The 23,961-nt window shown below is 48.3% G+C and overlaps 1 protein-coding gene across 3 annotated transcripts in view; it reads right to left on the reverse strand.

Moving 5' to 3' along the window:
- Positions 1-51: 51 nt before the first annotated feature.
- Positions 52-23,961, reverse strand: part of LOC147010686 (uncharacterized) — a 96,444-nt gene continuing 72,534 nt past the window's right edge. For all 3 annotated transcript variants that reach the window (XM_085859672.1, XM_085859670.1, XM_085859671.1), the window contains one exon: positions 52-2,091. In XM_085859672.1, coding sequence (XP_085715798.1) covers positions 1,837-2,091 — 255 coding nt within the window. In that variant the 3' untranslated portion in view covers positions 52-1,836. The remainder of the gene's footprint in view (positions 2,092-23,961) is intronic.

Genomic DNA, 23,961 nt, shown 5'->3' on the forward strand with positions numbered 1-23,961 from the left:
ACACAACACAAATGGATGTGTAGACAAAAGGATACTCCCCATAAAGTTGACTATATTTGACAGATGCTTTATTGAACATTGCCTGAAAGAATACAAATTACATTGAGGCTCAGTAGCATTTTGTTGTAAGTATAATTTGCAAAATCTTTGTTGTTTGTGTTTTTTTTTTTTTAATGGAGCTTTTGCTTTGTTTGTGATGTGCCACTTTTTAAGCCAGTTGTGACGATTCCCTAGACCCGTTGCAGTGGAGTTGGCAATGTGTAGTCGTAGCACAGTCAAATTTGACCCATTGTAAAGGTCAGCTGTATTGTCACGGTCTCGAGGTTTTTGTTTGTTTGTTTTTTTGCCCTAAAAACCTTGCTTCGTGCACACATGTCCTGAATTCTCAAAGGATGTTCCTGTGCAGCTTTTCAAATCTATTGCTGCAGGAAACTGTTAACTGGTTATTTATCCTTATCACAAGCTTTTGCTGGTTTAAACTATGAATATATACATTTTATACATCACATCTCAAAATAGGCATTGTGGTTAATAAAGCCGTGTAAAGTCACAACGCTTTTCAAGTGTCAAATCAATAATGGCTGGGGCATTGAAAATCATCTAATTGTTCAAAGGTGACATTAAGCCAGTTTGAATGTATGTGTACCCCATGTCGAAATATATATCCAGTACGTTTCCCTATTGACGCTGCAATCAGATTATTTTAAAACTAGCTGGTATCCCCTTTAAGGACGGATGATTGGATTTTTTTGGACGGGAGGGCCATAAAACAGGAACAGCAATCCCGTGACGAAATGGTTCTGGAAGCACCGTCCTCCAATATGCCATGACATCATCCAGCATGGCGAACGCTTTGAAAAAAGTGCACTTTCAATTGGGCCAAACGGAATAAATGGGAAGAGTCGCAAGTAAATTTCGATGGCATGTACAGAATTGTAAGACGTTATTGTGCTTCCAAAAAATTAGATCAACTTGGATTTGTTAAGATTTCACGGTTGCAATTTACAATAACATGCGGAATCACCTTTTTACTTCACATTTCAAGATCCCCTTAATTTGGTCAGACAGATTTCCGATAACATTTGGACGCATGCTATTTTATGTTGCTTTTAACCAATATTTGCACATCAGATCACATTTCTGATCAACTTGAAGGAAAGATGATTTCTGGAGGGGATGAAAGGGCATAATAGCATTGTTTGCATTCACAGTTGTGCATTATCAGTTATCATTTGTGTGAATATCCGTTATCTGAGAGATGGTTTTTTTTATACCTTCTTGATTATTCCCTTTATTAAGGCCCAATGAAAAGTGTAAAAGTTAAAGTGGTTTATGTGTTTCGTATTTATAGAGAACGATGTAAAATGTATTGGAGAGCAAGAAAAGTTTCTGAAAAAAAACAAATCGCTAACTATCGATATCCTACTGAAAAGGCACTATGACACGTATACACGTTACGTTGTGCCATGCTTTGCAGATTTCACGGTGCCATTGAATTTCTTTTACATATGGAAGCCTTCTATGTGTATGTGTATTTATTTCCATTCTTATGAGAAAATATACAATTGATCAGCTAATGAAACATGATTTTTCTGTGGAAGCTACCATGTCGTGTGCACGATTTATTGACATCACGTTTTGTCAATCGATGATTGGCTATGCAACACAGGACCACAAGAGCCCGTGATTGTCCTTGTAGCATGACGTCACATGAATCCCGGCCGTCTTGTGGACACGACATGGCTGCTTCCCCAGAGATTACTGAGTGATTAATTTGATATTTCAAAAGCGATTCCTTTTGAGACTTCGATATTTATGAATGGAATTAATTCAAAATCACACCAATTGAAGGAATGCCCAGCCTGTAGCAAACGTAATCAAAATGCTAAAAACATTCCCGGTCGCAGTTCTAGATCCAAAATTAAAGGGATATTTGTTCCCATCGAGCTTCAAGCAGTTGTTTGTGTTGCAACACTCTTGAAAGCAAACGTTGCTTGTACATTCACTGGTGCTTGTGCTGACCTTTCCAACGCACTGGTTGCTGCATCCTCCTTTGTATTGGGTAAATTCGTTTTTTTCCTGCCAGGTGAGCTGAAAGACATAAGCCACAGCTTAATGAAGGATACCTCGTATGGCATTGTAATATTACTCTGTCTGTCTGAAAAGCCAGAAGGCAATTGTCGATATAATTTTGCAAAGATCACTTATTGCAGACACTTGGAAACTTTTCTCATAAGCTATTTGGATTACAATTAAGCATGGCCTTCAGGTCTTTAACCAATGGATTTTGAATTGTGGTTTATTTTTCGTTTGAATACAGTTAAATGGGGGTATATGACTTACTATGACAATACTAATGAAGACATGGCAAGTATGAAAAATAGTCCTATTTTTACGTGAACAATAGTTATATAATTATTGCTGGTCGTCACAAGTGATGATGGCTTTTTGGCACATTTCCGTGATGTCAAAATAATACACTGATTGACCCTGTGTGGTTCAACATCCGTAAAGGGGTTAATTTACATTACAGGCCAAGTGTGGGTTGAGGTCAACACATCTGTTACTAGAATAGGTGTGTGTGTGTGTGTGTGTGCGCGCGTGTTCGTCTGTCACGTGAATAAGAACAAGCTCGAGCTTTAATGGTTCCTGCTGTTGTAGAATAAGAGTGATGCCATTGGAAAGCTAATATAGTGCTTCATACGGTCACATTTATCACCAGCATAGGTACCTGCACCTTGTGCGGATGGGCAAGAGGATTGCAACGGTATGCAATATGATGGGGTTACAACAGATGGGGCCAATTCTATTCTACGATAGCAGGAACCCTTCAGAAAGAGCACACAAATAACAACTACGTGTTGTGAAAAATCCTTTTTTTTCGTGTATCTTACATCCTTGTTGAGATTCACAGATAGAATGCAATATGTCTTTTGATTAAACCCGTCAGTGCAGCGATGGGTAGGCACGCTGAGTAGAAACGAAGCGCAAAGCCACAAAATGACGTTTTCAAGTGGTACAATACAAGGTATGTGTGAAACCTTACCAGCCCTAAATGAAAGGTGTCAAAAAGTGGTATGTCAACACACCACTAAAAAAAACTAGCTTCACCAATACATTTTGGGTTGAAGTGTGAGGAGGAGGAGATTTGGACCATACTCTGTGCAGAGCGTTGGTGCTGCTTAAGCAGTCTCCTTGGCGATTGGGCACTCCCAGACAGGTCGCCACTCTGGCACAGTATACCAGCATGCTGGCACTCATTTTGCCAACTTCGGAAGGATGACAGGCCAAGTTAACCGCACCTGGTATTAATTCAACAGCTGAGCAGGATTTGAACTCAGGAACATAGGATTCCAAGCCCATCAACCTATCCATTGAGCCAACACCAGGCATGTTGAAGTGCAGGTACAACTGAAAGTATCCCCCTCCATTCGAACTTCAAAAAAATTGGCTCTTATATTGCAACCACATCAGGCCAGGTACTGTATGTGTGTGCATTTTTATCCCAGAGCAGATATTGCAGATGGGGAGCAGTACAGCATCACCATTCAATCTTACCCAAGGCCTGTTCTTCATTTACGCCCAGCATGGCACGTTTCCTGCGGACGATGCCCTGCCCGTGAGTTGGTGGTTAGCCTCTAGATCTGACTCACCTTGATTGCTTTTGCATGATGTTCTTTGGCATTCTATCATCTCTGTTTTGCAATGTGTCCTCACCGTAGTATTCTCTTGATTGTCAATCTCTTACCCTGATTTCGCATTTTACTGACTTAATTTGCCTTCAAATAATTCTGCTTTATGCCTGCAATCTTGCACATAATTCTCATTTCCAATGTGTTCAGCCTTGTCATATCTTGTTCAGTGCAGCTGTCTCTTGTCCACATTGTCATTGACACTTAGTACATATATTTTGTAAATCCTCATTTTGGGAGGGCTGGCAAGATGATTGACACTCACAGACAGGTGTGCAATATGTTTATGAAGTACAAGATTCTGTCTTTTGATTAAATCCATCAGCGAAGCGACGGGTAGGCACGTCTCATCTATACTATAAAAGGAGCCGTGCGTGCAAAAGTGACAGTTAATAGAATATTGTTCAGATAGACGTCACAGGCCTTGTGAAAATAGGTCTCAGCGATCAAGGCAGTGTTATGTTGCTTCTACACCACCCAAATATAACTATGGGGCATTCTCCAAAGCAGCAATTTTACTGTGGAGATGACCAAGTTTGCTGTTATTTCCGACTATTTTCTGAAGTCAATGATAGGGGAGCGTAAGGTGTTGTTTGTGGGGGGGGGGGGGTTGACAATCAACCTATGGGTAACTTGCTAATATTTACAAATCAACCTTGAGTTGTTTTTTTGAGCTACAACATGGGTGAAGCTGTACATTAAATCATCGAACTGTTATTTAATCAAATTGAACGCCATTGTAAAGGCCCAGTCACACTTTGACGTTTTAGCCAGCTTATGCCGATTTTTGCAAAATTTGTCTAAAACGCTGGTACATGTCGAATACATTATGGGTAAGTTTTGATAACATTGAGAGCACGCTGAAAAACACTGCCATACGTCGTTGTACGCTGGCTTTAAACGTTGTACTTTTCGGTTGTCCTCAAATTTTCCATGCTTGAAATTTTGAGACTTATGCCAGCGTATGACTCACACGTTCCGCATAACGCTGGCCATAAGTTGTAGGCACGTCACGCGATCGTTGACACACGTCGACACACGTAACTTGTAAGTTACTCATAAGTCGAAACATGTCGAGGTAATGTCTAGCGTACCCGAAACTTATTTCTAACCTATGAGTAACGTGTTGTACTCACGTTACGCGATCGGTGACACACATCGACACACGTTACTTGTAAGGTGCTCATAAGTCGAAACACATCAAGGTAATGGTTAGCGTCAGTGTTCCAGACTCTGGTTTTTTTTGTCGTTTTTTTTCTTCCTTCCTTTGGTATGATGGTGATTTTGACACTTCGATTTCTAGTGCGGTTATAATATAATTAATAGGCTGCCGCTCAACAATTTGAATCATAACCGCACTGTACACTGAACACCGTCATACCGAAGGAAAAAAAAACCAGTCTGGAACACTGACGCTAACCATTACCTTGACGTGTTTCGACTTATGAATACCTTTCAAGTAACATGTTTCGATGTGTGTCAACGATCGCATATCGTGCGTACAACTTATTCCCATCGCATGCGGAGCGTGTGTCATACGGCAAGTACGTCGTAAATTTTCAACATGTTTAAAATTACAAGACGTACTCCACTTAATACAACGTATGATAGCGTACTTTAGCGTTCTATTCACGTATACCAAACTTACCCATACCGTATTCGACGTGCGCCAGCGTTTTAGACGCATTTTCCAGAGGTCGGCATACGCTGGCAAGATCGCCAAGATGTGACTGCGATGTTGACACTTCCATTTCTGCGGCGGTTATGATTTGAATCGTTGTGCGGCAGCCTTTTAATAGGCTACGCCACGTGATCGTCGGCGATACGTGCAGCGCGCTATGCATAAGTTAGACTATCGTTGGGCATAGGTTGTAAAGGCCGACAACAGGTTCAGCATTTGTTGGTATAAGTTATCTATAACACAACGAAACGTTCTGTGTCCGTTACTAATACGTTATGCAAAAGACCAAGTCGTTATGAATACGTCCGAATCTTTTAAAAAAAACATCAAAAGTTCAACGTAAGCCAGCGTTTTACATACATTTTAATACGTTGCCATTGCTGGCTAAAACGTCAAGGTGTGACTGGGCCTTAAGGGAACATTTTACAAAATGGAACTTTGCTTGAGCTTACCACTTTCACAAGCACACGACAAGAGGAGCTTGTCCCTCAACATGGCTGACTCTGTCGCAATAACACCTTAATCGGAAACCCTCTATACTATTCTCGAGGTTTGCGAACTCTTGCTTGAGGAACACTGCACTAATGTACCATGATATTTATTACTAACCTTCACCCTGTGAGTGACCCCCTTTAACTTCCCCCAAAAAGGAAGTTTTCTTGCACACTTCCCTACCCTTCTTTCTTTCCTATCCATTCTCGTTTCTCTACCTCCACCACTCCTTTTCCCCCTTGAGTAGGTATAATTATTCCATGCCTTTCATCCTAATGTCCTGCACTTGTACCTCTGCTTGACTACTACATCAGTGAGTTTCTTCACTACTTTACACTGGTCAAATGCCAGAACAACCAAAGACAAAAACAAAAATAATTATTTGGGAATGTCTTTTATTGCTGTTGATGATGTATGTTGTTAAGCTCACTGTGTGCCATATCTGACCCAGCTATGTGGGTTCCAAAAACAAACCGTCCTTGGATCCCATGCGGCATAAGATGAGATAGTTAGCAATTGGTGAGAATGGTCATCTGTTTTACCAAGAAATGCCCTGTGAAGATGCATTTTTATCAGCGATGGCTTCATCGTTTCGAAAGCGAAACACCATTGTACATAGTAATATACAATGAATTCGGACCATCATGGTGTTTTGTGCTGAGAAAGTGTTCTGTAAGTACATTCAGAGATAAGAAAGTGTTCTGCAAGTACATTCTGTGATCAGAAAGTGTTCTGTAAGTACATTCAGAGATCAGAAAGTATTCTGGAAGCACATTCTGAGATCAAACAGTGTTCTGTAAGTACATTCAGAGATCAAAAAGTGTTCTGTAAGTACATTCAGAGATCAGAAAGTGTTCTGTAAGTACATTCAGAGATCAGAAAGTGTTCTGTAAGTACATTCAGAGGCCAGAAAGTGTTCTGTAAGTACATTCAGAGGCCAGAAAGTGTTCTGTAAGTACATTCAGAGGCCAGAAAGTGTTCTGTAAGTACATTCAGAGGCCAGAAAGTGTTCTGTAAGTACATTCAGAGGCCAGAAAGTGTTCTGTAAGTACATTCAGAGGCCAGAAAGTGTTCTGTAAGTACATTCAGAGGCCAGAAAGTGTTCTGTAAGTACATTCAGAGATCAGAAAGTGTTCTGTAAATACATTCTGAGATCAGAAAGTGTTCTGCAAGTACATTCTGAGATCAGAAAGTGTTCTGTAAGTACATTCTGAGATCGGAAAGTGTTCTGTAAGTACATCCTGGGATCGGAAAGCGTTCTGTAAGCACATCCTGAGATCGGAAAGTGTTCTGTAAACACATCCTGAGATCGGAAAGTGTTCTGTAACCACATCATGAGATCGGAAAGTGTTCTGTAAGCACATCCTGAGATCGGAAAGTGTTCTGTAAGCACGTCCTGAGATCGGAGAGTGTTCTGTAAGCACATCCTGAGACAAACAGAGTACCCGCCCACTTGGTCCAAGCATGCAACACGTTCTTCTGACGCATCCCTTTATCTGGGTGATACATGGGCAACAGAGCACTGCCTTGATCGCTCCCAAAAATATAAATAACCCAGATTTCGTCCATGAAGCCAAAACGTGTGTACTGTTGATGTGCACATATTTTAATACATCATGGTTATATAGCTCGGATAATTACCTTCACCATAGAATGTGGACGGGGGTTATGTTTCACCCCTGTTTGTCTGTATGTGAGAGGGGATATCTCAAAAAGTTAGGGACGGATTCTGATGAAAGTGGGTGGACAGATTGGGTGTGTGACAAGGACGAATTCATTCGATTTTGGTGAAGATCCAGATTTGTCCAATCCGTGGGATACAAAACGTAATTTTCAGCCTGGCGGAGTTATGCGCTCTACCGAGTGCAGTTCTAGCTCCAATTATTGCACTAGCCCAAAGGCTGACACTCGAGACCTGTACCTACTGTTGCCTTGACAAGGCCCACAACACCTTTTGGCTGAAACCTTTCGATATTTGATGATCATTTTAACAGTCACTTCGGTTGTTTTACGTTGAACAGAAAACTTACAGGGAGGGCATGGTGATTGTGAATATGACATTTCCGAAGATGTTAGGCTTACCAAAATGGTGGATGAATGATTTTCTTTTTTTAAGTTTCCATTGTGGTTGGCATCAGGCGAGCTGTCCAACCAATGGGTATAGAGTGGACATACATACATTACATAAATACACATACTTGCTACATTACATGTATATACATATATATATATATATATATATATACATATACATATACATATACATATACATATATATATATATATATACATATACATATACATATACATATATATATATATATATATATATATATATATATATATATATATATATATATATATATACATATACATATACATATATATATATATATATATATATATATATATATATATATACATATACATATATATATATATATATATATATATATACATATATATATACATATATATATACATATATATATATATATATATATATATATATATATATATATATATATATCTTATAATACCAAGCTTGCACACTTAAAACTCGGCTCGCCGTCACACGATCCCTATGAAATTGCTGTGGCACTTGGCCGACATGCCGACAATGTTTGTGAAGTCTTGGCGTTCCATAGTACCACTTGCATTTTGCACAATGCGTATTTTTGTCATTCCCCGTGTACGGTCTGTCGTCTGCTACCAGCGATGTTGTACTGCTATCCCGTGCATGTGCACAGGTATCGCTAGTATATATATATATATATATATATGTATATATATATATATATATATATATATATATATATATATATATATATTTATTTATTTTTTTTTTTTTTTTTTTTTTTGTTGTTACGTCTGAGGGGGGGGGGGTATGCATTCAAAGGGTAATTAGGATGTTTAATTAGGTATGCCATGCTGTTCGAGTTTTACCAGGATCTCGATGTAATAAGTAGCAATTCAGTGGTGATAAGTTGTCTAGTAAATGTCCATTTCTTCAAGGGGGAAATGGTAATTGTCGCGTAATTAGTTAGGGAAACGGGTTAGGGTAAGTGTGTGCGTAAACCCCTTTTAGTATTCCCTGGAGGCTTGCCGTGACGTCACAGGACAGTGCTGCGGATGGCTCCGCCCCGTGATCACGATTGGCGGAAGGCAACGGCGGAGGGCCAATAAAACGGCTCGATTGGAAGTGACGAGGACTCGAGGATAAAAAGGTTCTGTTCGGGAAAAGGGGTAGGAGGAAGAAGATCGGTAAAGAAAAACCGTTTTGGTGGAGGCTGTGGTGCTGGGAGCGTGCTGTTTTGTTGCGCTGATTCGATCCTGAATTCCTCGTGTCTCGTGGCCTTGCTGTCCCTCGTGCCTCACCTCGGTTGGCTCTGGGGTTCTACTGCCTCGGAGTACGGGGTCGAACGGCGGGCGGACCTGCCTCCCTCTCCTGCTCGCAACTTGGCGCCAGAACTGGTTCCCTAGCGGCTGTGAGCGGACTTGGGCCAGGACCAGGAGGTCGACAGCACCACGGTGTCTCCTGCCCCTGACGAGCGCAACGCCAGCTCGTCCGACGCCAATCCAGGGACTTTTGCGTTTACACCACGGGCCAGCCTGACCACCAGGACCAGCTACGTTTTGTGTGTGTGTGTGTGTGTGTGTGTGTGTGTGTGTGTGTGTGTGTGTGTGTGTGTGTGTGTGTGTGTGTGTGTGTGTGTGTGTGTGTGTGTGTGTGTGTGTGTGTGTACCTGGCGCCTTAGAGGGTTTGAGATTTGTATTTCCATTGGAATTGTTTGTGTTTTCCCGACGCCCGAACCCACACCACCATCCCGTCGAATCGCCCCGGATCCCTCCTCTTGCCGAGTCTTATTATTTCTGGTTAGAGAAATAAACATCATTAACTCAGTGAAAAGCGACTCGTGCCACCTTCCTCGTCCCGTTTGTGGTGGAGCGATTAAAACCGCCATCTTTGGGTTATAAAAATAAAACGCCTCCATCGTTTCGGCTCATTCTACGTTGGCGGGACTGTTCAAGTCCCGTGGGCGTCACTATATATATATATATATATATATATATATATATATATATATATATATATATATATATATATATATATACATAGATATATACATATATATATATATATATACATATATATTGTTGTGGTTACCAAATTCGCAAACCACCATTCAGGTCCCTTAGGTGAGATATCTCGGTAAGTACATGTGTAGTTAGGCCCAAACCCGTTGTCTAGTGGGAATACATGTCATTTATGCGTGCTGCGACTCTTCAGGATAGCCGTTTTTCTTTTGCTATCTTTATTTTGGACCAACCGCCATGATTACCACCACAACCACAACATCAACCACAACGCCGCTTCACCACAACCGCCACGACCTTCACGTCACACCTCGCAACCGTCGCATCGCCACCGTTCTTGCGCCGCTTGTGGGTACCGGTGTTGGACTCGTGCAGGGCGCGCGCCGAACAGCGTGTACAAAATCACGGATTTTGTGCTTCAAAAACGGATCAAAAACGACACACGCCCACTTTTTGCCGTCCAATCGGTGAGCGAGGGGCGAATTGGCCCCGCCCCCAGGGCGTTGGAGGGCGATCGATATATGCAAATTTATGGATCAAAAAGCATTCACGCCCACTTTTTCTCGGGCCAATGGGGAGCGAGGTGAAAGGTCGAAGGGAGGGGGTCAAAGATGAGAAGGCGAAGCCACGGGGCTTATATAAGCGACCGTGTTCGTCAGAAAAGACAGAACAGAGAGTTAAGACTTCGCGGGCGGTGGAGTTGGCAAGAAGGAGCTGGTCGTCGTGTGCGTTGGAGTCGGAGCGGAGGGGACGGAGCTGTGGAGAGGCGGCGAGGGCAGACGAGGGGGTGCTCGCGTCGTGCAGAGAGCTGCACCCCAGGGAGGCCGACAGCGCGACCTGGCCGAGGTGGAGACGCTCGTCGCGGGACAATAAAAATCCTCTATACCCCGAGCATCAGCAACCCCCTCCTGTTTCCCCCCCGCGCTGAGATAGTGCGACCAAGGGGGCCCCTTTCCCACCCCCTACCAGACACTGCCCGCGAGGCCCGCGGAGTTGAGGCACCATCGCCGCTCCGCGTCTCATCACCAGACGGGTAGGCCCGACCCGGTCTCGGCCTCAGGCCCGCCTCATCCTTGAGGGTATTCTTTTCCTTGGTTTTGGGTATGTGTTGTCGGCGCCGTCTGTGAAGTAAAATTGTATAAGTGTTGCCGTGTGCTCGGTAGTCGGTATTAGCTCTGCATTGTGTCTTCGCTTTTACATTTGCTTTTTGTGTAAATTGCATTGTGTTTTTCTTTTCTGTGTGCATTTGGTGGAATTGTATATGTGTGCTTCCCGTGTGCCGCGAATAAATGTGCTTTGTGTTGAACTGTTTCCCGCTTCGCTTCGTCATTTCTTTCATTGAATCCTCATCTTGCTTCACGTAAAGGGTTGGTAGTGGGCTGAATACGCCCGATAATTAATCGAACCGTCGAGGTCGACGAATAACACCGCTCGGTTATCCCGATAGTACGGAACGGGTCGCTTAAGTGGCCCGTGTCCGAAGTCGACCTGCGGCGAGGTGCGATCGCCCGGTCTACCCTCCGCGTGGGTACTTAGGTAGGTCGAATTTGGCGAGCAACCCTATCCCACGCGGGGGCCGATTGGCACGATCGTGGTGAGACCGAAAGGTCCACCCGTGACTAGTTCCCGGCGTTAGTCCGAGAGGGTCACGACTGGATTGTCCGTCCGGTGGGCGACGTGCCGCGATTCGAGTTACGTGGCCGTCAGCACGCCGGCGGGCGCGAATCCGCAACACTGGTGTCAGGAGTGGGATATAAACTCATCGTCCTCCTCGCGGCACTGGTATTGGAGAACGGGACAACGGGCTCTCCTGTCTCCGGCTAAATTCACGGGAATCGGTCCAGGGGTGAGAGAAGCGACCCCCGATTCCCTCCAAATTACGAGCGAGCGAAATTAACCCTTTAAGAGAAGCAAGATGGCGTCTCAAGGCGAGCGGGAGCCGGGGGTATTAGAAATGGATGTAGAATGTGTAGGATCCATGGCTCAGGATGGAATCCCCGTGCAGGAAATGTTGATTGTGCAGGAACACGGACTCGCCCAACTGAACCCAGAGCCCGAAATAGGTGCGGCAGCGGCCGCGGTGTACGACACCTCCCCCCCCCCCCTCTCCACCAAAACCCCCCGACCCTTGCCGAAACGACTCACCCAAGCGCACCCGACATGGCCCAGCTATTCGCCATGCTGGCGGAAATGACAGCGAAGATAAATGCGAACATGAACAAGCAAATGGACGAAGTAAAAACGAGGATGGATGCAAATACACAACAAATGAACGAAAAGATGGATGCAAACTCAAATGAATTTATAAACGAAATGAAAAGCATGGGCAAGCAAATGAGGGAAGAAACGAAAAAGCTCCGGGGTGAGACGCAGAACATGGGCCGATGCCTGCAGGCGGGCATGAAGGCCGTGACCAGGGAGCTAGGAATGGCGACTCCACGTGTGGGAGCAAACGAGCTGGAAGGGGGTGCAACGGCTGACAGGCCCGCGGTGAAGGCGGGTAAAAAAATAATTCGGGGGGCGTGTTGGGCGAGGGTCGTGACAGAGGAATCGACGGTGACCAAAAGGGAAAAATTAAATGGGGAGACCAAAACGTGTGAGACGAGACACGAGGTGACGACAACGGAAATAATACTTGAGACAAGAGAGGTAAAGGGTGAAGAGTTGGCAGAGACACGGGAGACAGAAACGATAGAGGGAAGACTGCACGATGAAGACGGGGTAAGTGACGCACACACACACGGAGGTAGTGGAGGACAATGGGGGTGAGCTGGTGGACTGGGTGAAGACCCAGTGCGAGCAGCTGGATAGCCTCCTCCAGGAACGAGGGGAGGGAGTATGCCCCCTTGAGGCGAGTCACGACCAGGTGAGTTCGGTCGTGCTTTGCGAGGTTGAGAGGACGGGTGCTGTGAACAGGTGCACGGAGAGCTTGGGGGGTATAGAGGCCCCGGAGACCCTTGTGGGGACACAAATCCCCAGTGTGGTTGTCCCTGTGTGTGTGGTGAAAGGCGTGAGTGCGTCCCCGTGTGTGGAAGCGACCCCGTGTGTGAGTGGTGTGGTGGCGATGGTGCCAGAGTACGTGCTTCCCAGCACGCCGTGTGTGGAAGAGGCCGTGTGTGTGAGTGGAACGGCCAGTGTGGATGAGGCACCGCGGTTAAGTGCCCCCGCGTGTATGAGTGAGGAACGGTGTGTGAGTGAGGCACCGCGGTTGAGTGCCCCCGCGTGTATGAGAGGCACGGTGTGTAGATGAGGCACCGCGGTTGAGTGCCCCCGCGTGTGTGAGTGAGGCACGAGTGAATGGAGCACCACGTGTGAGTGGTATGGGTTATGCAAGGGAGACCGTGTGTGTGAGAGAGCGGTATGAAAGGGAGATGTCGGTTGGCATGCGGGAGCACGCAGCCGCGTCTCCCGGTGTGAATATAATGGAGTGGACTGTGTGCGTCGTAACACGCAGGTATGCGTGTGTGGAATGGAGACGGCGACAGAGGAGAGAAAGCCGAGTAGCGGCTGTAGTTGTTTCGGGGACCGTGCCGGGTTCACCCAGCAGTGAGCACGCGGTCCGTGCTGTGCAACGCACGAGACCACCACGTGCTCGCTTGCGAGAGTGAAGTCCCGGTCCGGAAACGCACGCGGTGGATTTGCCGATCCCGCGGACGGACAAAGTTAGGCAGGTAAATGGATTTGGACCGGACGGGTTCTCCACGCGATCGTGTGTGTTAAGCTCCAACGGGCAAAGCACATGTGTTCGCGTGGGGAACCCCTCGAGACGTGGGGCTTGTGTTTTTTTTTATGCGCACGGTGACGTCATGGCTGCACATGGGGTTGGAATCCGGCAGGAGGGGTATCCCTGCCGGATGGACGAGGTGCACGTGCAGCTGCATGACGTCACGGGCAGGTGAAAAGTGCGCGAGCTCTGAGTTGCCGCGCACGTGCTGCGCATGAAAAAATAAAAACAAGCCTCACTTTCGGGTGCACAGGATTCCCGGGCAAAGGGTGGAAGACCCCCCTTACCCTAGGGCACAGGATGGAAACTAGTTAGGGGGAAGGGTTAGCTTAGCTAGACCGACTTCATGGGGCTGGGGTAAGTCCTCATGGAGTCCGTGGAATGGATTAGTTAGAGGGATTGTAGTCAGATTTAGGTTGGGAAATAAAATGATTTATTTGGAGACAGTGACAGACTTATGAATGTGTAGAGGGGACGTAGCTTAGCTACGTAGTGTTAAAAGGAACGTGCTATAGTTTAAGGGACGACGTGGGAGCACGAGTTAGTTAGGGGATGCAGATAGAAGGATGGCAGAGTTCAGCGGTGTGTGTGTTGAAGAGTTGGTGAGTGAAGTGGAAGCATGAGGTGAGTACTTGTTGAGTGAGTGAGGCCAGCGGGTCTGTGTGAGTGGAGCGAATGGGGAATGCATGGTGCGATGAGTGATTGGGGGGAGGAGTGACTCCCGCCCAAGGGACCCCGGGGTCAGTGTAGAGTGAGTTAGGGGGTTAGTTAAATTGAAAAATGGAGGTTGTTTTGTTGTTGGTGTGAATGTAGGCTCGAAACCCGTTTGGAGGGGTGCAGGAGCCCTGTTGACGGGCTTGGGAGCGTGGCTGCGAAAGGTGAGTATCGCTGAGTGGGTACCCCGGGCACCAGGCTAGTCGGCCGCGGTAGGCCATGGGCCCATGGGGGGCCGGGATAGAGTAGTGGGCACGGGTGCGCCTGCTTGGTGCGGGGGCCCGGGGCGCCATTAGCCGCGTGGGCAGTGTTGTGGGCACGGGTGACCCTCGGAAAGGGGCCCGGGAGGCCGGCCTGCCACGTGTGCGTTTCAGGGGAGGTGCCATGGGGGGCACTCCCCGGTGTTAGGGAGCTGGTAGGCTCGGAGGCAGTGTAGTGCCCGGGGGTGCCATAGCGGGAGATTCGGCAGAGGGTCGTACCTGCCAAAGGGAGCCACGTGTCCCGGCCAGGAGACCGTGTGAGGGCACGGAGAGAAAATTGGGGGGCGAGGCCCGAAATTGTGAGGACACCAACACAGGCGACCGGAATCTGGGTTGTTAGAACCAATAGTTTAAGCGAGAGGCGCTTGTTGAAAGCCCCGGGGTAGTTTAACAGTTAAATGGTTAGGGTGGATTAGGAGATGTACCCCTCCGCACCATCCATCCCCTCGCTGTCGTTGTAGGCCGCTGGACCCACTTTGGTTATATATCGCTGAACTCTGGGGAGGCCATCCTGAGGCTTCGTTGGGCCTCGACACAGGACGTTAGCTCTCCCTTATTCCCCTCCGGGAAGGGAACGTAGGGGTTGGGAGTAGGCTAGGTGACAGGATAGGTTAGCCGAACAAGGACGATAAAGGGGGTTAGGGGACGATTTATAGTGGGGAAGTAAAAATAAAAACAACAAAAAAATAAGTTGGGGCTAAATTGGGGTTTGACAAATTAAGGGAGTGGGTATGTACAGTGACAGGCAAAGGCGATAGGTTGGGAGGGAGACAGGTAGGTAGGTCCGAGCCCGCCTTCCAAGTGGCCAGCACCACCGCACTCCCTCCACCAACCTCCACTGAACGGCAAAGGCTGGCCAACTTCATCGGCTGGCCGTGTTTTGCTGCAAGGCAGAGGCCGGCTAACTTCGTCTGCAGCTGCTGTGCTGCAAGGCCTGTGCCGGCCGGATCATCTGCAGCTGTGTTACTTCAAGGCCTGTGCCGGCCAGTTCATCTGCCGGCTGTGTTTGCCTGCAGCGGCCTTCTTCTGCGGGCTGTGTTTGCCTGCTCACCTTTGCCATGCCATGCCATGCCCACTGCCCATGTTCACCAGCCCCGTTCAATTTTGCTTTGCCCCCCCCCCCTGTTCATTTCCATGTGCGCCAGGATCAGAAAGCAACAGTTTGCAAGCTGCGAGAACTGCCCCGTTGGCAGCTACAACACGGGCCTGCAGTGGCGGCCCGTGCACCGTGTTTGCGTCCATCCAGTCATCCATCTATTCGTTGTGCTCATTGCGTGTGCCACTTGAGCTGGCACGGAGACTGCGTTGTGCAGCCCATGCACCGTTGTGGTTCACTGCGTTCAGTTCAAAAGGGAAGGCCTTGGACTGCGTGTGAGCAGCTGGCCACGTTCCCTGTCACCTGCATTGTTTTGAGCCAGAGACTGCATGCGGGCAGCCTGGCTCCCTGCTAACTGCTTTTCTTTTGCAGAGTTCATTGATCCTGGGCCATGGTTTAGTGTAAAATTTGTAAGTTAAGGTTAAGATGTACTGTAAATATGAGTGCGCCCCCGGCATGTTTGTCTTAGCGCCGGCAATTTTATTTAAGTCGTCCGTGTGAGTGAGTTTGTTTAGATAGTTACGCAGCCCTCAGGTTATTTATTTTGGGGACACGAATACCATGAATGTCGCACTCAGGGATCCGTAGGTAAAATGTACTAGGGGAAAACTACACATGATGGCACACGAAAATTTGACGACTCGGGGATTTGAGTCTGTAAAAAGGGGAGGGGGTAGTGTTGTGGTTACCAAATTCGCAAACCACCATTCAGGTCCCTTAGGTGAGATATCTCGGTAAGTACATGTGTAGTTAGGTCCAAACCCGTTGTCTAGTGGGAATACATGTCATTTATGCGTGCTGCGACTCTTCAGGATAGCCGTTTTTCTTTTGCTATCTTTATTTTGGACCAACCGCCATGATTACCACCACAACCACAACATCAACCACCAACCACAACGCCGCTTCACCACAACCGCCACGACCTTCACGTCACACCTCGCAACCGTCGCATCGCCACCGTTCTTGCGCCGCTTGTGGGTACCGGTGTTGGACTCGTGCAGGGCGCGCGCCGAACAGCGTGTACAAAATCACGGATTTTGTGCTTCAAAAACGGATCAAAAACGACACACGCCCACTTTTTGCCGTCCAATCGGTGAGCGAGGGGCGAATTGGCCCCGCCCCCAGGGCGTTGGAGGGCGATCGATATATGCAAATTTATGGATCAAAAAGCATTCACGCCCACTTTTTCTCGGGCCAATGGGGAGCGAGGTGAAAGGTCGAAGGGAGGGGGTCAAAGATGAGAAGGCGAAGCCACGGGGCTTATATAAGCGACCGTGTTCGTCAGAAAAGACAGAACAGAGAGTTAAGACTTTGCGGGCGGTGGAGTTGGCAAGAAGGAGCTGGTCGGCGTGTGCGTTGGAGTCGGAGCGGAGGGGACGGAGCTGTGGAGAGGCGGCGAGGGCAGACGAGGGGGTGCTCGCGTCGTGCAGAGAGCTGCACCCCAGGGAGGCCGACAGCGCGACCTGGCCGAGGTGGAGACGCTCGTCGCGGGACAATAAAAATCCTCTATACCCCGAGCATCAGCAACCCCCTCCTGTTTCCCCCCCGCGCTGAGATAGTGCGACCAAGGGGGCCCCTTTCCCACCCCCTACCAGACACTGCCCGCGAGGCCCGCGGAGTTGAGGCACCATCGCCGCTCCGCGTCTCATCACCAGACGGGTAGGCCCGACCCGGTCTCGGCCTCAGGCCCGCCTCATCCTTGAGGGTATTCTTTTCCTTGGTTTTGGGTATGTGTTGTCGGCGCCGTCTGTGAAGTAAAATTGTATAAGTGTTGCCGTGTGCTCGGTAGTCGGTATTAGCTCTGCATTGTGTCTTCGCTTTTACATTTGCTTTTTGTGTAAATTGCATTGTGTTTTTCTTTTCTGTGTGCATTTGGTGGAATTGTATATGTGTGCTTCCCGTGTGCCGCGAATAAATGTGCTTTGTGTTGAACTGTTTCCCGCTTCGCTTCGTCATTTCTTTCATTGAATCCTCATCTTGCTTCACGTAAAGGGTTGGTAGTGGGCTGAATACGCCCGATAATTAATCGAACCGTCGAGGTCGACGAATAACACCGCTCGGTTATCCCGATAGTACGGAACGGGTCGCTTAAGTGGCCCGTGTCCGAAGTCGACCTGCGGCGAAGTGCGATCGCCCGGTCTACCCTCCGCGTGGGTACTTAGGTAGGTCGAATTTGGCGAGCAACCCTATCCCCCGCGGGGGCTGATTGGCTCGATCGCGGTGAGACCGAAAGGTCCACCCGTGACTGGTTCCCGGCGTTAGTCCGAGAGGGTCACGACTGGATTGTCCGTCCGGTGGGCGACGTGCCGCGATTCGAGTTACGTGGCCGTCAGCACGCCGGCGGGCGCGAATACCGCAACAATATATATATATATATATATATATATATATATATATATATATATATATATATATATATATATATATATATATATATATATATATATATAGTGACGTTCACGGGACTTGAACAGTCCCGCTAACGTAGAATGAGCCGAAACGATGGAGGCGGTTTATCCTTTACAACCCAAAGATGGCGGTTCTAATCGCTCTACCGCAAACGGGACGAGGAAGGTGGCACGAGTCGCTTTTCACTGAGTTAATGATGTTTATTTCTCTAACCAGAAATAAAAAGACTCGGCAAGAGGAGGGATCCGGGGCGATTCGACAGGATGGTGGTGTGGGTTCGGGTGTGGGGAAAACACAAACAATTCCAATGGATATACCAATCTCAAACCCTCTAAGGCACCAGGTACACACACACACACACACACACACAAAACGTAGCTGGTCCTGGTGGTCAGGCTGGCCCGTGGTGCGGACGCAACAGTCCCTGGATTGGCGCCGGACGAGCTGGCGTTGCGCTCGTCAGGGGCAGGAGACACCGTGGTACTGTCGACCTCCTGGTGTCGGCCCAAGTCCGCTCACAGCCGCCAGGGAACCAGTTCTGGCGCCAAGTTGCGAGCAGGAGAGGGAGGCAGGTCCGCCCGCCGTTCGACCCCGTACTCAGAGCCAGCAGAACCCCAGAGCCAACCGAGCTGAGGCACGAAGCACAGCAAGGCCTCGAGACACGATGAAAACCAGGATCGAATCAGCCCAACAAACAGCACGCTCCCAGCACAACAGCCTCCACCAGAACGGTTTTTCTGGCCCGATCTTCTTCCTCTTCGCCTTTGCCCCGAACAGAGCCTTTTTATCCTCGAGTCCTTTTCACTTCCAATCGAGCCGTTTTATTGGCCCTCCGCCGTCGCCTTCCGCCAATCGTGATCACGGGGTGGAGCCATCCGCAGCACTGTCCTGTGACGTCACGGCAAGCCTCCAGGGAATTCTGAAAGGGTTTACACAGACACACTTACCCTATCCCGTATCCCTATCTAATTACGTGACAATTATCATTTCCCCCTTGAAGAAATGGACATTTACGAGACAACTTATCACCACTGAATTGCTACTTATTACATCGAGATCCTGGTACACTCGAACAGCATGGCATACCTAATTAAACATCCTAATTACCCTTTGAATGCATACTCCCCCTCAAACGTAACACTGCCCCCTCCTCTGGTACCGCAGCTCCTGCAAGGTATATCACAGGCGCTACCGTACCAGCCTTAACACTAACTGACTCACACCTAATTAACCTAAGGAAATAAAGTAGGAGGGGAAATGGGCAGCGAACCGCAGCTAACTTACCTATCCTGCTTAATGTACTGCCCCCTTATGGCCTTATCCTTGCCTAAACAATCATTCATTTTTTTTATTTTTATTTTATCACATGAGAGCACTGAGCGAAGTTGCACTCCATCCTCTGGATCATCGCTCTTGCCCAACACTCTTCCAGTGATCTGGGGAGGGGAAACAAAAGGTTCCACAAAAACACAACACATACTTTACATTCCTACTCTAAGCCTTAACGACACTATTCATGGGATATTTACACTTGACCGCGTCCCCCAGTGGATGCTAATAGACCCAGCGTTACCTGGGGAGCCAATTGTCAAATTTACTTGCCCAAAAATTATGCGGACATCATGCCCTTGCTGCACATGTCAAGTTGTGCAGGATCGAGTGGGACTCACACATCTTCACAACACTCACACCATGGTCATCATCACATTTCTAGGTCATGGTCCCCATTTTAATGATGCAGGCTGAATCTCGTCATGGCCGTGGGGTGGGTTACCACAAGATGGTGGGGGCATCTCAGGTGCAACCATGCCCACAGGTAAGCTTTAGTCCAACCCAGACGTTTCTCCGCCCCGCTCCCTTTGATTCCCACCCCCCTGGTAGCCATCAGCTCTAATCCCATACAACACACTGGAAGGGGTCTCACTGGCTCCTCTGGCCTTCCTGGGTCGCCAAGGTCCTACCCGCCTTGGTCGCCCAACCAGACCCTCTCCCAGTTGCCTCCAGAAACTGTCACCATTAGCCACCAGGGGTGAATCTCCTTGAAAGGGGTCGCAATTCCCGCTCACCGTGAGCTTCAGCAATCCCTGCGGACAAGCACATCATCCCCACCCACAAAACCCACATGACTCCCCCACCCCATCGGCCTTACATGTGACACCTGCATTTCTAACACTTCACCAACCATGACCTTCCCTGTTACCACACCATGTCCAATTAAAAAAAAATCAACGTGTGCACCATACATTTCACTTCTTAACTTGAAACAACTCACACAGCACTTTTCCTCACCCGATCCACGCACCAGCCATTGGACAGCCACTCGTGCCCGCTTTGTTATCAATTACCCACTGTCCCTATTGTCACTCTAAAACCCAGCAGAATTTACAAACCCATGCCAATTTTCCCACAATTCACTATTTTCACCAAAGGAGGCACTTCGCCACAATCTCAGCAGCCGAGCATGGCCCGATATGCTCAGCCCAATCTAGTCTCCCCGACCCCCGACAGTGATTTCCGGACTCGACCCATGAAAGGGCATCTCGGATAGACCTAGCGGTCCAGCAGGAGGATTCATCCTCTCCGGGCTTGAAAGTCTATTGGAGGGTCTCTCCATCGCCGGATACCGGCAATATCGTTGCATGTGTCCTCTTCGCCCGCACCGGAAACAACTCCCCATAAAAGGCCCCCATGGGTATCGATGTAATGTCTCTTCCGGTTCCGGACCCCCTCAGCCATAATCGAATTGCTCTATTGGCTGGGCTGGACCCCGCCGCTTTGGCGCACCAACTACCGAATTACCCCTTATCAAACTTGACAGTTTCTGGCAAATTTCCTGTAACATTTGGGTAATGCCAATTTCTCCCAGCCCCTCTCCTTGATCCTGAATCTCCGCCTGTCGGACCGTCACCGATGGCCTCTCTGGCATCCGACCTGGCCGTCTCCACGAGGCCAGCTTGGCTGCGCACTCAGCCGCTCGGTGAACGGTGGGTGGATCCTGTAACTGCACTGGCGCTCGGACCTGAGGGTCCGGAAGAGCAGCTAAAAATTTCTCTTGTGCCAGTCTGTCCCATGCCTTCACTGTAAGGTCCCGATACGCGATCCTGACTGATTGGTAAATGTCCTGTGCCAGCTCCTGCACTGTCTCACCCGGCTTTAATCTGCGGTGCTGGAGCTGGGCCCGCACCAGATCACAGTTTGCCGCGAACCCAAACCGACGGCTCAACGCCTCGCAAATGTGGGAGCTGGTCAACATCCCCTCCGCGATCACGTTTAACACGTCTGCGGCTGGTCCCCGCAACGTTGCCACCAAATTCCCTGTACGTTCCCGCTCATTCCACCCGTTTAGTCGGGAAATACACTCAAATTGCGTCAGAAAAGCTTCAATGCTCCCTGACCCGTCAAAATTTACCAGGGGGATCACTTTTACGGTGGCCCGCTTCTCAGTTTCTCCCTTGTCCGAATCCAGCCCAGGGATGAAACACCCTTGTGGCTGCGTATCCAATTTCGGAGCCCACTGTGGCCAAAGATGTTTTGTGGTGAGGGTCTCATGGGTCACTTTTGCCTCCTGTTCCAAACGTTGAATGGACCGATTCACCTCTTCCCGCAGGATCTTCTGGGCCCGCACAACCTCCTCCAAGGCTCCGTCGCGAGTTTGTAGCTGCTCCTCAACCAACCCGGACACTCTACTTACAAAAGACGGCTCTACCAGGCCTTTATCCAAGACTTCATCTTGGCTCATAATTTTATCTTGTTCGGCCAAACGAGCCTCCAATCCTTTTACCTCCTCCGCCAAATTCATCCCTTGCTTCCTCAGCTCTCCCCACTCTTCTACTTGCAGCTGCATACGAGCATCCACACAGGCACGATGACGTTCCAGGCTTTCATCCACTTTATCAACCCGAATGTTCGTTGCATCAATTTTATCTACCAATTTTTTCCATATATTTTCCCCCTCCAATGTAATTTCTACCTTTGTTTCCTCCAATCTATCCTCGAATTTACTTTGTATTTCTCCCAATTTAACATCCACACACTCCTGCATCTCAGTTTTCATTTTCTCCATCTTTTCCCCCAATTCATCCCTCATTAAATCAATCCGTGCACCCAACTGTTGCCCCATTACCCCCAATTGATCTGTCATTTCTGCCCCCTGTGCCGTCATGTCTGCCATTTGTGCCCCCTGTGCCGTCATTTTTACCCCCTGTGCTGTAATTGCACTCATTAAACGTTCCAACATCGTCCAGATCGTCATCGTGCCGGTTTCCGGCGCTGCCGGCTCCGTTACGGGCGATGAAGCACAGTCCACGCTCGGAATGGGGGAGGTTCCAACCCTACCCCCGTCGCTCCCTTCTTCCCCCGACTCGCTGCCAGACACGTGGCCTTCCTCCTCAAACATCTGCACATCCGCCATGGTGCAGAAATCCCGTTTGCCGCCAATTAATTTTGATTTGAAAACTCCCGCCAAAATTTTCCCGCGCTTTTCTGTAATTTTATATTCCAATTCATGGCGAGATTTCAGTTCTGGTATATTCTCCCGATACCGAATATAATTTAGAGGGGTTCGAACATCCCACTCCTGACACCAATGTGACGTTCACAGGACTTGAACAGTCCCGCTAACGTAGAATGATCCGAAACGATGGAGGCGGTTTATCCTTTACAACCCAAAGATGGCGGTTCTAATCGCTCTACCACAAACGGGACGAGGAAGGTGGCACAAGTCGCTTTTCACTGAGTTAATGATGTTTATTTCTCTAACCAGAAATAAAAAGACTCGGCAAGAGGAGGGATCCGGGGCGATTCGACGGGATGGTGGTGTGGGTTCGGGCGTGGGGAAAACACAAACAATTCCAATGGATATACCAATCTCAAACCATCTAAGGCGCCAGGTACACACACACACACACACACACACACACACACACACACACACACACACACACACACACACACACACACACACACACACACACACACACACAAAACGTAGCTGGTCCTGGTGGTCAGGCTGGCCCGTGGTGCAGATGCAACAGTCCCTGGATTGGCGCCGGACGAGCTGGCGTTGCGCTCGACAGGGGCAGGAGACACCGTGGTACTGTCGACCTCCTGGTGTCGGCCCAAGTCCTCTCACAGCCGCCAGGGAACCAGTTCTGGCGCCAAGTTGCGAGCAGGAGAGGGAGGCAGGTCCGCCCGCCGTTCGACCCCGTACTCAGAGCCAGCAGAACCCCAGAGCCAACCGAGCTGAGGCACGAAGCACAGCAAGGCCTCGAGACACGATGAAAACCAGGATCGAATCAGCCCAACAAACAGCACGCTCCCAGCACAACAGCCTCCACCAGAACGGGTTTTCTGTTCCGATCTTCTTCCTCTTCGCCTTTTCCCCGAACAGAGCCTTTTTATCCTCGAGTCCTCGTCACTTCCAATCGAGCCGTTTTTATTGGCCCTCCGCCGTCGCCTTCCGCCAATCGTGATCACGGGGCGGAGCCATCCGCAGCACTGTCCTGTGACGTCACGGCAAGCCTCCAGGGAATTCTAAAAGGGTTTACACAGACACACTTACCCTATCCCGTATCCCTATCTAATTATGTGACAATTATCATTTCCCCCTTGAAGAAATGGACATTTACTAGACAACTTATCACCACTGAATTGCTACTTATTACATCGAGATCCTGGTAAACTCGAACAGCCTGGCATACCTAATTAAACATCCTAATTACCCTTTGAATGCATACCCCCCCTCAAACGTAACTATATACATATATATATATATATATATATATATATATATATAT

Source organism: Eptatretus burgeri, chromosome 16 (assembly GCF_056783735.1).
Source record: "Eptatretus burgeri isolate ZD-2024b chromosome 16, Ebu_testis_v1, whole genome shotgun sequence".
Classification (NCBI taxonomy): domain Eukaryota; kingdom Metazoa; phylum Chordata; class Myxini; order Myxiniformes; family Myxinidae; genus Eptatretus; species Eptatretus burgeri.